The following is a 15,613-nucleotide window of genomic DNA, read 5'->3' as shown; positions in this document are numbered from 1 at the left end:
AGTAATCACTTCATCCACTAGACAAAATTCACTTATATCTCTATTGTCAAAAATCATTTGCATTATTATGAGTATTCTGCAACTTAGAGCTGTAACATAGCTTAAAGACATTAAAAAGCGCAAATAACTAAGAAAGGTATACTAGACAGGGCATCCAATAAGTTCCCCACCCCAATTTCAAAGTCTTTAAACAAGTTAACATGACATTATCTCTCTTTTTTTTTTTTAAATAATGCCTTGTTTATTTTTATTTTTACAGGGACAAAATAAAGTCATTATTATTATTACTGGATTTTAGAAACTTTAGTGTCTTTATTTCCTTTTTAATGCCAGTTAATGTATTGATTTTAGGGTTCCACAAAATTTGGGAAACATTTTGATGAACTTCTCTTACTAGATATGAAATTAATTGACCTGGACGTATTTTTTGAGGGCCATGATTTAACGTATCACACTTTATATAGGCTAAACACAGAGACTTGAAAGTAAAATATGTTCTTTTAATTGGTATCACTGCGAAGAGTCTAAACCAGTGAGTAGAAAGTAATGCATAGTATTTATTAATATCAATTACAGATTTACAATATTTTCTTTATTTTTGCTGATGCAACTATATTCATTCATTCAACAAATATTAAGTATCTGCTATACACTAAGCACCTATGAATTTATCTTCCTGGCAATGACTTTTTGTTTTTTTTATTTACTTGTTTATTTTATTGATATATAATTGACATACATTATATTAGTTTCTGGTTTACAACATTATAATATTTTTTACACATGGAAGTAGGCAGTAATTAAGTGACTAAGGCATATTATGCCTTTTAAACTTTTTTTGTGTGTGTGTGTGTGTGTACACGCATTTAAAATTTTTGACCAAGAAGAAAGTGGTGAGAAACATGTTGGGCACTCTGGAACTAAGGCTTCAGTTACAAGGAGAATAATTTGAATTGTAAGGAGCTTGAATATGTAGCTAGGGGGGTGGCTTTGATATGTGTAGCTGGGAGTTGTGCAAGAGGTAGAGGCTTTGTGTTTGTGTGTATATATTTTAAAGCAAAGGTTACCTTTAAGAATGTATTCATTCATTAAACATTTTACATTTTAAAGTTTCTTATTTACAAAGATTTCTTTAAGGTCTTTTTTTCCTGTTGAAGTACCTTCATCATGGTCTTCAGATGGTGAAACATTAAACAGTAATTGTAAATAACAAGTGATTTTGACAAAACAGACAGAATGTTGATTAAGGTGAACATGAATCCAGTAACACAGGAGCCCACTGAACATAAAGATAAGCCCATAGACATGCTCTATTTTAGGAGCCTGAATCAATGGCGTCAAAATCAGAAACAAAGATATAGCTATGCATCCAAATATAAATGGCAAAGGCACCTGAAAGTAAAAAAAAAAAAAGATTAAGATTAGTGATGACGTTGTCCTCAGGTTTCTATAAACAACATAAGAACATTCTCTTTCTTATGGAACAAATGTTTCCAAACTATTACATTACAGAAAGTAAATCAATGGCAGACTGATTGATTGTAAAAAAGTGGAACTGTATTTTATTCATTCTGTAGTTTTCATGAATGCCTACTCAATTCATCAGATATTGTCATTTATTTACTAAAATTAGTTATTCATTTTTAGGCATAGAAAAAAATACATTTAAACATCATCAAAAATTAACTATGTCATTCTAGTATTAATCATTGAAGCATTCTTAGTTTTGGTAATTTGAAAATCCAGTAATGTCATAACTGAAATATTTGTTTATAATGCTTCTTTAAGGGAGCATGTGTCAGTCTTTCTTAGGGCAGCACCATCAAGTAATAGAAACAACAGCAATACTGGAATAAGAAAAGTCTGGTTAGAAATGCAATCTCTGTTATTTTAATTGCTCATTCTTTCAAGAAATATTCACTGAATTGCTTGGTGGCATGTGCTATGCTAAGGATACAGAGGTATTTAGGACAGATAAAGAAGGTTCTTCTCCAGGGAGCTTGTGACACTGACTAGCAGTATAACTTTGGTCTACCTAATTAATCTGATCTTCAGATCCATTTGCAGAGAACCAGAAGGTGGTTCCCCAAGTGCCTGTTCCACAGGGACCCCAAACACGGCACAGTGAGACCCTCAGGGCCCCGCACCCCTACCACAACTGAAGGAAGGACACGGTAGGTCGGCGGGTACTAATGGATCACTAATGTTCAGAGGTTTTTAATCAAATATTCCTGAAATATGTGTGTGTTGTGTGTTATTACAGTTTAAATATAAAGTCTGAGTGTCGAAAAAAATAGGGTCCTCTTAGACTCATTTGCAAAATGAGTTTTTTTATCTAATGCTGGTCTCCTAAAATCTTTGTCAGAATTGCATACAGTGTACTTCAGTAAAATGTGTTCAACAAATGGCATTTCTTAATTAACTTTATAACAGTGATTTGTATACATTTCTTACTCTTCTATGAGGCTAAGAAGATTCTTGATGGAAAAATTCATCTTTGTTTCTATGAACTGCCTAGCAGAGTGCCTGAAACATAGCAGATAGTCACTGCATATTTATTGAATAAATGGATGACTGAAATTCAAGATATTATTGTTTTCTTTTTTCAACTTGGGACATGGCCATTTTTTTGGGGGGAAGAAATTCAAAATGTCTAAGCTAGTGTTTCTTAAAATATGGTCAATCGACCTCTCTGCATAAGAATCCCCAAGATAATTGATAAATATACAGATTCCTAAGGCCCAACTAAGACCTAATAAATTAGAACCTCCAGGGGTGAGACTGGAATTCAGATTTTTAACAAGCACACTCAAGTGGCTTTATGGTCGCTGGCATGAAATATGGGACTATCATTTTATTTTCTATACAATCTCTACAACCAGGAAGTATCTTAATTATATGGGCCCCCGGATTATATTTACAACATGATTAAAGAATAAAACAAAGACTGTTTGGAAACTTTTAGGATTTACATTATAGCAAGGTATGGCTTATTTTATACCAAGGCAAAATAAATGAAAATTAAAAAAAGAAATGAGGGAAATAAAGAAACATGGATAAATAATAAATTTGGCTCACAAAATGCATGCCACAAAGCCCCATATAGATTCTGAAAGCAGGCCACCAAAAGGCATAAGCAAATCAGTTGTTTAGAAGAGCCCCAAGTATTTCTGATGCTAAGATCAGAGAAAATTTCCTCAGTGGATCCTTTATAGAATAAAAAATTTCATCACTATCTTTTCAGTAAATATAACAAAAATTTGGTCTCTGAAATCAGGATGTGTGGTTTAAATCCCAGCCCTGATCCTTTTATCTAGAGTAATTTACTTAATCTCTGAGATCTAGGATTCTCCTGAGTTAAATGGGGGTAAAGCTAAGAAAATCTATGCCAGCTGTTTGACCTGAATCTGCTCACCCCTCCTTCTAATTCACTTTCTACACTATTGTCAGAATGGTCTTTTCAAATGAGAGTCTGATTTTATTTCTTTTGCATATGGTTACTTAGGCAGTTCACACTCATACAAGCATACCCATCTGAGAGGGCAAAAGGGGGCTGATATCTAGCTCACCAGGCTCTGTGCCTGGGCACGGGGCTGGGGCTGCCTAGAGAGAGTGGTGCTTTGTTATATTTTGCACAAAGACACTCTAGGAAACTACAGTAGCCCTGCTGACATTACTTAGAGGATAGTGATTCTATCTTGCTAGTTAAGTTCAGGTTCAAAATTTTTGTAATCACCTAAACTGAGGTTTAGATTAACATCTTATTGTATAAAATAAAGACCCTATCAAGGCCATACACAAGAAGAGTATGCCACATCACCCTCATTTGTTCATGGACTGAGGAGATGCTTTTGAGCTGGGCAAAAAGCCCTCCCCTCAGAAGTGTTATTGCCTAGCTCCTGAAAGATGACAAAAAGGATAACATCTGTTTTCATTGAGGAGAATCAGTTTTGATATTTTACTCTAGAAACATCAGACCAAATGCAGCCCATACAGTCAATTACACATCAGTAAGCTGGGAAATGGAGGTCTGGTTCAGATGCATAAATTTGACTCATGACTTGTTAGAAACATCCCATATAGAATAAGAAATTATATTCCTAGACAGAGAATAGAAGTTTAATATTAACATTTTAATTTTGATTTACCTTGTAAGGTCTAGGTAGATTGGGTTCCTGGTACCTTAGTTTAAGTAAACCTATCATATGTAACCCTCTTAAAAACCATGTTGCTAATCCTGAATATTTTATTAAATTGATCAAATCTGAGGTTATAATAACAACTGAAGTTAAGATGATTATCTGGCTGACAGCCATGGTTGGACACGAGTGGTTATTGAGCATCGAGAAGACCAAAGGCAGTTGTCCTTCTTGGCTTGCTGTGTAGATCATCCTTGATGCTGAAAGCACTGTACAACACATGCTGCTAAATATTGAAGTTGAAATTCCAAAAGAAATGACCCATTGCATGGAAGGGATTATTTTGTCCGTCCAGGTGACAGCAACAGCATCTATGAAAATTTTAGAAAAATTTCAAAAAAGTCAGTCCCTTTGCTTGATTGAAACTATGGCAATAATTCTTCACTTTCTCTGCAACCATACCCTTTGTAATATGATGTTGCAGCTCCTTCCAAGAAAGGGAGTCTCTTTACTTATTCTTGAATACAGTCTGGCCTTGTGGTCTGTGTTGGTCAGTAGAATGCATTGGAAGGGGTGATTTGCCACTGCATTTCAAACTTTCTAAGACTAGCTTGTGCATGGGATTTAGGAGGCACTTTTCAAGATTCAAAGAGTATTAAACTTAGAATAAATCTTATAAGTGGGACATTAAGCATGAGAAAGGCATCTAAATCAGGCGGGGGGTGGTGAGATGGCATTGTGAGGGAGGTAGAGAGATAGTATTTATTCTGGAAACACAGTAAATTGTTTAGAAAGTCTGACATGTGGTGAGGGTGTATGTGTGCAAGAGAAGGCAGGAGATGAGGATAGAAAGTTAGGCTTGAGTCAGATCTTGGAGAACCTGCCATGGTCAGGTTAGGAGTTGAGAGTTGGTCTGAAGGAAGATGATGATGGAGTGATGGGGTGGTGGTTGCAGCAGCTGTGAGAGTGAGACTGGGAGGAGATGCAAGAAAACAAGATGGTGGAATATTTAAGCAGGGAGATGACAGGATTAGATTTGTGTTTTATAGAGTCATCTCTAGAGACTGAGTGGAGGCTGGATTGGAAGGAGGAAGTTAGAGGTGAGTGTATACATTAGGAGGTTATTGCTGTAAAAGAAGTAAGAAAAATGAGGGCCTGGGCACTGAGTGGGGGAAAGAAGAGGAGGGAACACCCAAAGAGAGAGATGTTAGTGACGTGGGTCTTTACAGACCTTGCTGCCTGGTTTGGATGTAGGGTGAAAGGCAAATTATAGTTCTCCCCCTCATTTTCATAGATAAAAAATCTCCTTTAGTGTGTTACTGTATTTCTGTGAGACCAAATTGTGGGAAGCAACGTGTTTCTTTTTACTTTTAGAAATTTATATTCCTCTTTTTCTTTTAGAATCAACATAACATTTTTATAGTAGTCTCAGAGAAGATGCATAAATACAACTTTTGACTTTTGGGACCATGTAAAATATTGTTTTTTTAAAAAATGAACTTCAAAGCTTCTTATTTTTGTAAAGGCTTTGAATGCAGATGATAGAGCAGAACTCCACTTCAGTGATGTGGCTCACTAGACTGATCCTCTTTGTGACCTCTGGCCTTGAAAACACATCCATTACAGGGGAATTCTAGTTACTGGAGTGACACAGTCAGCCCCTCCAAAACCACACACCGTATACGTGTACGTAGACCCCTGTGCCTATCTGTATATACAATATTTTTGGAGTCTATGTTTTTGTTGATGTATTATTTGACCTCTATCCAGAATATTTGAAGAGTTAGTTGTTCTCAATAAATGAATTTTCTAGATAACCAAACTTCTCTTCTTTCAGGAGAAACTATTTTTTAAAAATTAAAATTTTGTAGAATTTTTCTAATATATTTCAAATACTACTCTGCCTTTTTAAAGTAAAGTGAACATAATTTAACATTTTTTAAAAAAGACCCAGTGGTGTCATAAAAATTCATCACTTGATTCTGTGGAAATATAATTATTTGGTATTAAAAATTTTTTTATCTGATCATAAGTACAACATGCTAATTGTGGAAAATATGAATGGTATAAAAAAGGAAATAAAAGATATCTTGCAATATTATCATTCAGATGGCGCCACTTACTATTAACTTTTTGTTGTATCTCCATTTAGTCATGTGTATGTTATATGATTATACGTATTAATAAAATTCATCATGTGATATATATTAATAAATATTCATACTATTGCTTGCTTTGCTAATAGGCCCTATTAGTTGTGGTTATACTTTGATTTGGTTTGCTTGTGTTGAGGCATTTTAGTATGGTGGTTGAGAACACAGGTCTTGGAGTCAAACAACCTGGATTTGAGTCTGTCTTTTTCAATTACTAGCTGTGTAACTTTGAGCACCATGCTTGATGGAATTGGGAAGAATATATTTTTGAAGGTCAGATCTCGCAAATTGCTGTCCACATTTGCAATCCATTACTAGCAATAACCTGAACAAGAAGTAATCTTTTATCATTAGAAGAGCATGACTGAGACCTATTTTTGAATCTTATCAATGCTGTTCATTATTTAACTCCCCTTGCTACAGTTTCCTCATCTGAAAAATGGAGACAATGAAGATGGTACTGCTTTTCCAAACAGCTATTTTGAGGGCAGGTATCTGGGTGCACCTTAAAGGGTGGAACATCTAACAAAGTGTTTCTTCTTTGCCTTCTTGCCTTGCTTGCTCCTGTTTCTCCTCATCTCTTTCCTCTTTCTCCTCCATGTCTCTCTTCCTCCTCTTCATCCTCCTCCTCATTCTCTTTTCAGCTCTTGCTTCTTCACATTCTTCTACCCTCTGACCTTAGTCTTTAGCATGTGCTCTTTTTTTAAATAGATTGTTTAGATGATTATTTTTCCTTTCTTGTGAAAACCAAAGCAGGACCACATCACATTTACACTCTTATGGGTGTATCGAAAAAATAGCAGTATATAGGAGTCCCTGTTTATTCAGAGGAGGTAGTAGTGACTATTTCCTCTTTGTCTAGACACATTCATACCTGCAGAGATGATTTCCCTGGGAGTCAAAACTGCCAGGTAGGATACATTAGCCAGTAAGTAAATCACAGCCACCATGGGAAGGACAGTAATCAGAGATTTGGGAATATTTTCACCAGGATTTTTTATCTCTCCTAAAAAACACAAATAAACTCATCAGAAAAGGTCATATTATTATGAGAATTTTGAAGACTTCGTTGTACTGAAAAGGATGAGAAAGTATTATTCATGTGTCTGTTGTTTCCTCATTTGCTTGACTGATTCTACTCCTTTGAAAGTTTTGCCTGAAAACTTGGATTTCTCACCATCTTATACTAAGAATCCAATTATTCCAACTATTTCATGATTATGGATTTACTGTGATGGAAAAGAATATTTAATGTATGCTACTATGTATAAAATGGTAAGCTACAAGGGTATATTGTACAGTGCATAGTATATAGCCAATATTTTATAACTATAAAACTATTTAAAACCTGTGAATCACTATGTTGTACACATGAAACTTATATAATGTTGTAAATCAACTATACCTCAATAAAAAAAGAGAAAGAAATGAAACAGGGATGAGAGCAGAGTGGGGGGAGGAAGTTTGCATTAAATAAGTTAGCCGAGAAATGACATTTGAGGGAAGACCTAAAGGAAGTGAGGGAGGGAACTATGTGAAGGACTCAGTAGGTAGCTGTCTATGCAAAAGGATCAGTTGGTGCAAAAACAGAACCCCCCTCCCCCATGCCATGGCAACCTTTCGTGAGCGTATCTATGTCTTGCTCTGTCACAGAGGTTTCCAAAGTGTAATATTGAATATCCATGATAGCATCAAGGACATACTGTGCTTTGTCTACATTTCAAATACAGAGGAAACTGCAGGGACTCAGAGAGGTTAAGAGACTTGCCCAAGGTCACACAGCAAATACGTGGTGAGGGCAGGATTTTAACCAAGTTTGGTCTGACACCAGACAGTAACCACTGCACCCTCCAGCCTTCATGTAACTAGATCTCTTGGACCTTGAGGTGATGGATTTCTTGGACAGAAGGTGCCGAGTTCTTTTTGACACTTACTCCCACCCTCTCGGATAGACGCCCTCAGTTGGGAAAATCTTTGAGCTCCACTACATAATAAAGTTTTTAAACCAAAAGCAGGGATGAGCTCAAGGCACCTAACAATGTTTGGGTCAGTTTCTGTCAATTGTAGGGGCCTTACCTCAGGCGAGGAGACATTGCATCAACAGTGAGTTCCTAAAATTGACATATTATCTCAAAATTCCTAAACATCATACTGTTTTTCTTAAAAAGGAAGTTCAGGGGAGTGGTTAAGAACATAGGCCTGGACCTAAATGGTCTGGGGTTCTAACCTGGCTATGACCCTTACTAGCTTCTGGACTTTGGGAAACAGGTTTTGCAGTTGGCAACAAAGATTGCCAGCCCACAGATTTGTACAAATAAAAAATGTACAATTGTTTAAAAAAAAGACTGTTTGGTATGTAGCATGTCTCTTCATCCCATCTGAGATATGTAATTTCTTCCTTTTTTCAGAAGTAACGGGTCTCTCGTCATCTCTTTCCCTCAAGCAAATTGACCTCTGAGGAAGTTCCTTTCTCATCCTTACTCTCCCAAGCAAACTTTTCCTACCTAGGCAAATTTACTGTATTAAAATGACTACTGAGTCATCATAAGTAAGAAAGGTGTGAATGGAATTCAGGATCTTATGGGCTCTGAATAAAATAATAAGAGGAAAACAATTTAGAGTCCATCAGGCAGTCAAGAGATTGTTTGAATCTACCCAAGCAGTGAAGGAAATTTGTCGTAAGCCATGTAGAAACGAGACAGTCTGTCCATCCAATTTCCGATTGGAAAGAAATCAGGCGATATTGATATAAAATCAGTGTCAGCTGAATTGTGAGGTCTTGGGGTCCCCTATTACTATAGCAACGGTGTGACAGAACCAGCCTGTGCATATGTGACTTGAAGCATCAAGTGCTCAGATCACATGTCTTATCTTGAATCTGGGAAGTGTAAGTAACTGTGTAAGCTGGGATGGCCCACCCAGCAGCTTCAATCACCTGAGATAGTCACCCTGATCCCCTGTGTGGGTAAATGACTTTACAACTTGACTGGCAGGTTCTCCTCTCCTGCAGCTTCTGTGAATAATGGCTGCTAATTCCCCATAGTTGAACCCTTCTCCTGAGGATTGCCCTTAGTCCTTGGGTGATTTGGTAGGGAGGGGAGGAAGTTGTCTTGCTTAGAAAAATCTAGAAGTTTACATTCTCCCCTCAGAGGTGGCCCACAGTCATTTATGAACTGGTAAAAGGTACAAAAGCCCATCCCTAATGCCTCAAGTTGGGAACATTTTGTATTATTCTTATTCTAGCAGTACTGTCTAATAAAAATATACTGTGAGCCATTTATGTAATTTTAAATTTTCTAGTAGCTACATAAAAGAAAAACCAATGAAATGGAATTATTAATATATATTTATCCCCAGATATCCAAAATGTTATCATTGCAGTATGTAACATTTATAAAAAAAAGTATTAATGAGCTATTGGACATTGTTTTGCTCATTCAAGATTTTGATTTCTGGTGTGTATTTTACACCTATGGAGCACCTCACTTTGACTAACTACATTTTAGATGCTTACTAGCCACATGTGGCTGGTGGTTACCAGGTTGGACAGTGTGGCTCTGTAGGATCTGGCAGAGGCTAGACTTCAGCTGAAACCACATGTTTATTCAGCTCCACCCCCCCCACCCTGTCCTGTTTCCTTCACTCCTCACAGCTGTCTCTTGGAAGTAGGCCCTCAATAAAGTGCTTGCACAAGGATCCCCATCTCAGGCTCTGCTTCTAGGAAACTGCAACAAGAGAAGCCACGATGTTTCAATTTAAATACAACAATGATCAGGTAAATGAAAACCTTTGATACCATTTATTTTCTGCTAAATTACACAATTTGTGCCAGTGTCTTAATTTTTATGAGAATCTGGCATGTTAGATAACCTGAAAGAACAGCCTTGCTACTTAAATTTTAAATGTAAATGAATTTTCAGATGTGCGATTTTAAGTTGCAAGTATAGGAGACATTGTTTATAAACAGTATTTAAGTATACAAGAGAACTTAAAATTCATCATATTTAAGATAATATTTTAGTGTTACAGGACATAAGTGATTAGAAAGGCTTTGCAAGTCAGACATTTAAAGTGTTTAAAAATTAAATACATTTTAACATGCAATTAAAACAGTTTATAAATTGTGAATGAGGTTATATTCTTTAGTGACATTTAATATGTTCAATTTAGTAATCAACCACTTATTAAAAAACAAGAAAAAGTGAATTTTATGTAAAATTTTTAGTTTTATATATGTATATTATTATTTATAAGTTAAAATTAATGGTTTATGAAAAGTTATGATTTTTAATTTATACCACAAGAAAATTGACTAATAATTTTAACTCCAACTTTGGAAAGTTATAAAACTCACATTAACATCTAACATGGATTTTTTTTTTTTAAGAAGAGAAGAGTAAAAGATAAGAAAAATTTAACCTGTGCCAGCTTAACACTTTCTTCCTCATTCTACTCTTTTCCCACCACTGTTCAAAAAACAACATCCTTTGTAAAGAGTCCTTTGAGAATATTGTCTCTTGGCTCAGCCTGGCCATTTTTTTTTTTTTTTTTTTTTGCGGTACGCGGGCCTCTCACTGTTGTGGCCTCTTCCGCTGCGGAGCACAGGCTCCGGACGCGCAGGCTCAGTGGCCATGGCTCACAGGCCTAGCCGCTCCGCGGCATGTGGGATCTTCCTGGACCGGGGCACGAACCCGTGTCCCCTGCATCGGCAGGCGAACTCTCAACCACTGCGCCACCAGGGAAGCCCAGCCTGGCTGTTTTTAATGTGGAAATTTCCTTATCCTCTCTAACAGATCCCAACTTTGGTCAAATCCTTAGGACCTGGGAGTATTACCAAATTTTAAGTGTGTCTAGGAAAACAGTGGCTTGTGTTTCCTGTGGTATTCCTGTCTTCAGTGTAAACTAAGACCAGGGCCTCTGATCTCCAACCATAGGAGAGGAGCAGCTTATGGTGGGGGCTCTATCTGCTTAGACTCTCCTGCTTGGTCTCCCATAAAGGGAGGGGAAAGTTTTGTCTAATGAGCCTTTTCTTCGCTCTCATGTGTGCACAACTTTAGTTTCTGGAGGACTAAGCTGGATTTCTTGAGGGTGAATGAAGTCTGTCATAGATTTCCATCTTGCAGCAACTTAAGAGAATGCGTGCTTCAGGCTCACCAGTCCTCAAGAAGTCCTTTTTTTCCCCCTGAAACTGAGATAAAGTACCCCTCCCCCCACATCTGCAGTTTCACTTTCCATGGTTTCATTTACCTGCCATTAACCGTGGTCTGAAAATATTATATAGAACATTCTAGAAGTAAACAATTCATAAAGTTTAAATTGCATGCTGTTCTGAGTGTTGTGATGAAATCTCATGCCATCCTGCTTGTCCTGCCCAGGACGAGAATCATCCCTTTTTCTAGGATCCACGCTGTATATGCTACCTTCCTGATCCCTTAATATAGGAAAAAACATTGTATATATAGGGTTCAGTCCTATCCATGGTTTCAGGCATCCATTGGGTGTCTTGGAATGTATCCCTTGTGGATAAGGGGGGACTATATTGCAACATGCTAAGTGTCAGGAGGGTTTCCAAGTATTCATGTATATTCTGTCTCTGAAAAGTTCCTCTAATAGGAAGCCAATCAGGGTATTGATGCGACCAGAAGTCACCACTTGTTCCGGGCCACTTGTGCATAGACCTGGGGAACTACCGTTTTCAAGTCTGCTTGAAAGCCCTGAGGCTTTGGCAGAGGAGTGGTTGCAAATCCAAGCGGGTGGGGCCATTATTAATGCAACTTCCTTTAAGGGTCAGCCAATACTGTATATCTCTATTTCTCCACCTAAATTCCCTTCACTAACAACGGGAATTCTAGGCAGATTATTAAATCTGAGGCTCTCTTTAAACTGCTCACAATATTAATGTGCTTTGTGTGATGCTGATTTTCTAAACAGCATACCATGGTATCTTGTCTGATTGTTCCTTGCAAAAGTCATGTTGTGGAAGCAGTGGCCTTTTGTCCTTTTGTAACTGAGTGGATAGAACTCAAGCCCCAACAGTTCTCTATGTCACTAGAGACTCCTTTGAATATTGTCAGACCTGCTACTGAGATGGATGCACTGATGGCTTTGGGACCTAATATAATTCCTTATTTCAGAGGTAAATATAAAGGATGTACAGTGGTGCTTGGGATGCAGTATTATCCCTTTGGGAGGCCCTGGTATAAGAATCTAGACACAAGCTATCTATTCTGTTTACGATTAGTTAGGAATATGACAGCTCAGGAACTCGGAGAACCAAACTTGAGGGAGATAGTTCTTTCTAGCGAGAATCACCTTATTTTGAGACAGAAGAAGCCAGATCTCTAAATCTGGTAAGTTAATGAAGTGCTGGTTCTGTTAGCCAGCCCCATTCAATTAGCCACAAGTTCTGGCCATGTTACTGTACTCATCGCATTCGACCTTCTGCTCTAATAGTCTGCAGATCCAGAAAATTTCACTAGACATTTCAAATACAACCATATTGATCTGAAGTTACACTTCTCTATCAGTTCCAGATATGGGATTCTTGTCCTTAGTTAAAGGTTTAACTTGTTTGATAACAAATCAAACCAAGGAGTAGGGGGAGAATGAGATGAGTGCTTCAAACAGAATTGGGTCTAAAGCTGCATTGCGCTGTGTCTTTAGGTAATGATCACTATTAAGGACACCTGGGCTTGCTCTAGTGAGATGCTTTACTTTAACAAAGGGGTGCACCAACATCTGGGTATTTATTTTTGCAGAACCCACCACTGCCCACTGACTAGGTGACCCTTAGAGGATGTAGTTCCAAAAGCAGTGACCTGTGAAACTCTGCCTCCATATATATCCAATATTTTCACTTATGACTCATGTGCCTTTTAATGGCCAAACTAGCAGCAAGGTGACTGCTGGCATAATTAATTTGTGCTAGGTAAATTAAAGTCTTATTTGAAAAGCCTTGATATTTAAAAATTTGTTAATTTTATTGCAAGAAATTTCAATGTTACATTTGTCAATTAAAAAAGGAAAATGCTAAAGTACTTAAAAATCATATCAACTGTTAAATTTTTAGTAATCTACATGAGTGAGCAAAGTGTCTCATTGACTGGGGAACATAAAAAAAATTCAATAATTCAAGAATTTAGAATTTGAAGAAATCATCACTAAATGTTTTGATAAAGTATTAAGGACATTTCAAACATAAAATCTATAGCAATGTTATATTTAGAGGAACAAACTCCAGTTTCTTATTAAAATTTTTGCAATAATTTTGTTTGGAAGTTTTATATAACTTCAATATTTAATATATTCCTTAAATTTTAATATTCCTATATTTTTAAAATGAAAAAGAAATATAATGAATTGTTTTCTATTTATTTCTTTTGTTTACTCTAGAGAGCTATGCAACTATTACCAAATTCATTTGGTACCATGACATCAGAGGGGGTAGCATTGCCCTGCAGAAACAACAGTGCATATAAGCAGGGAAGCATGGATATTACACCAGTCCTTGAAAATGTAAAAAATGGGAAGCATTTTAAATACCACTAATGTGAAAGTGCAGTAAAGCCATTCTAAGGAATATTATGTAGCAGTTAAAAGAATGTGTTAGATGACTAAGAACTAATATGGAAATTTCTCTAAGACATATTGTGGAATCAAAATTAGGATGTGACATTTTACCAATGTGGTAGGGGATATATAAAATCTGTGATAGTTTTATTTTTTTACAAATGGATTATGTTAATATATTTCTTATATAATTGATATTTAACTCAAAATGTTTTGAAAAATTGTTAGAATAAAGTACGGTAAAATCTGAGAGTGGTCTTAATTTTCTCTTGAAAACTTTATAAAATTCCCAAGTTTGTGATAGGGGAATGACCTGAAAAACACTAAATTCTGTGTATATTATATAGATAAGTATCTACCAAGTCTTAATGATGATTAAACTACATACATGTAGAGCATGCAGAACAGATTTAATTCAATTCCCCACAAATAAACAAATCAGATATATCATTCTCCACAGACTTGTAGACAAAACTTTATGCCTGCGACAAAAATATTTCAGAAAACGATTTACCTGCTATGCTGTTCAGGATTGACGTGCCAGAATATGCAAACAATCCTTGTAGGAAGGCTTCTGCAATCTGTGAAACTTTAGGAAGTTCAGCATCGAAAGCGTTCTCAAACCTGGCCATGTTCTCTTTTTTCCCAATCCCTAACAGCACAATCCCAGTGAGGGAAATAAAGCAGAGGACAGTCATCTTTGCCACAGTACTGATAGTTTGAAACAAAGCCACTGTTTGCACCCGTCGAGTATTTAGAAGTCCCAAAGACCACAGAATAGCCAAAGCTAGACACTTCTTTGGTAGCTCTGGAGCTGGGCACCCGGCATAGAAAGGCTGAATTGTATAGGTAGATAATAACAAGGTTTCAGTAGCTAGTCTTAAGGGATGAGTAAAAAGTTTGATCCAAAGACTGAGGAAAGCAACAGAGGATCCAAGAGATCTTTTGAGGAAATAATACTGTGCTCCGCTTCTAGGGAATGTTGTGCCCAGCTCTGCGTGACTGAGAGCGGAGATCAAAGTCAGCACAGCACAAGCAGCCCAAATACTCAGGGAGACAGCTACATTCAGGGAGGAATATTTTAATACCCCTTTAGGAGACACAAAGATTCCTGCCCCTATTGTGGCACTAAATATTAAAATGTTTCCACGGAAGAATCCTATTGCCCTCAGGAGTTGCATGCTTTTGCCTTTTTCCTGTTCTTTTTTAATCCTGAAAAATAATTTTAAAATTTCATGGGGATCGCTAACTCTTATACACTTCCCCCCATGATTCTTCTGCAAAGTGTTCTTGATTTAAACATTGTCCTTACATAAGCATTTTATGACTGCCGTTAACTTGGTTTTGAAAATGATTAACTTGTGAATTGTTCTAAGATTTTGTGAACTCTTTTAAGGCCAGAGTTAAAATGTTTCTCATGTTAATTATTTAAAAATTCAAATATGTCTGGTGATGGCTACACAACATTGTGATTATGACTAATGCCACTGATTTGTACGCTTAAAAATGGTCAAAGTGGGCTTCCCTGGTGGCACAGTGGTTGAGAGTTCGCCTGCTGATGCAGGGGACGCGGGTTCATGCCCCGGTCTGGGAGGATCCCACGTGCCACGGAGAGGCTGGGCCCGTGAGCCATGGCCGCTGAGCCTGCGTGTCCGGAGCCTAAAAAGGTCAAAGTGACAAATTTAGTGTTATATGTATTTTGCCACAAGTTTTAAAAAGTTGTAATATACAAAAAACGTCTCTAAATGGGAG

At 36.9% G+C, this 15,613-nt stretch overlaps 1 protein-coding gene across 1 annotated transcript in view; it reads right to left on the bottom strand.

Moving 5' to 3' along the window:
* LOC308630010 (solute carrier family 7 member 12-like) overlaps positions 1-15,042 on the bottom strand; it is a gene marked incomplete at both ends in the record, with an annotated part of 30,110 nt that extends 15,068 nt beyond the window's left edge. Inside the window, 4 exons of the mRNA XM_081258411.1 lie at positions 1,123-1,392; positions 4,149-4,510; positions 7,167-7,298; positions 14,376-15,042. Coding sequence (XP_081114537.1) covers positions 1,123-1,392; positions 4,149-4,510; positions 7,167-7,298; positions 14,376-15,042 — 1,431 coding nt within the window. The remainder of the gene's footprint in view (positions 1-1,122; positions 1,393-4,148; positions 4,511-7,166; positions 7,299-14,375) is intronic.
* Positions 15,043-15,613: the final 571 nt, after the last annotated feature.

The sequence above is a fragment of the Mesoplodon bidens genome, assembly GCF_964165515.1.
Source record: "Mesoplodon bidens genome assembly, chromosome: 16".
NCBI lineage: Eukaryota > Metazoa > Chordata > Mammalia > Artiodactyla > Ziphiidae > Mesoplodon > Mesoplodon bidens.
The sequence above is the reverse complement of the archived record's forward strand: the minus strand, read 5'-3'. Positions and strand labels throughout refer to the sequence as shown.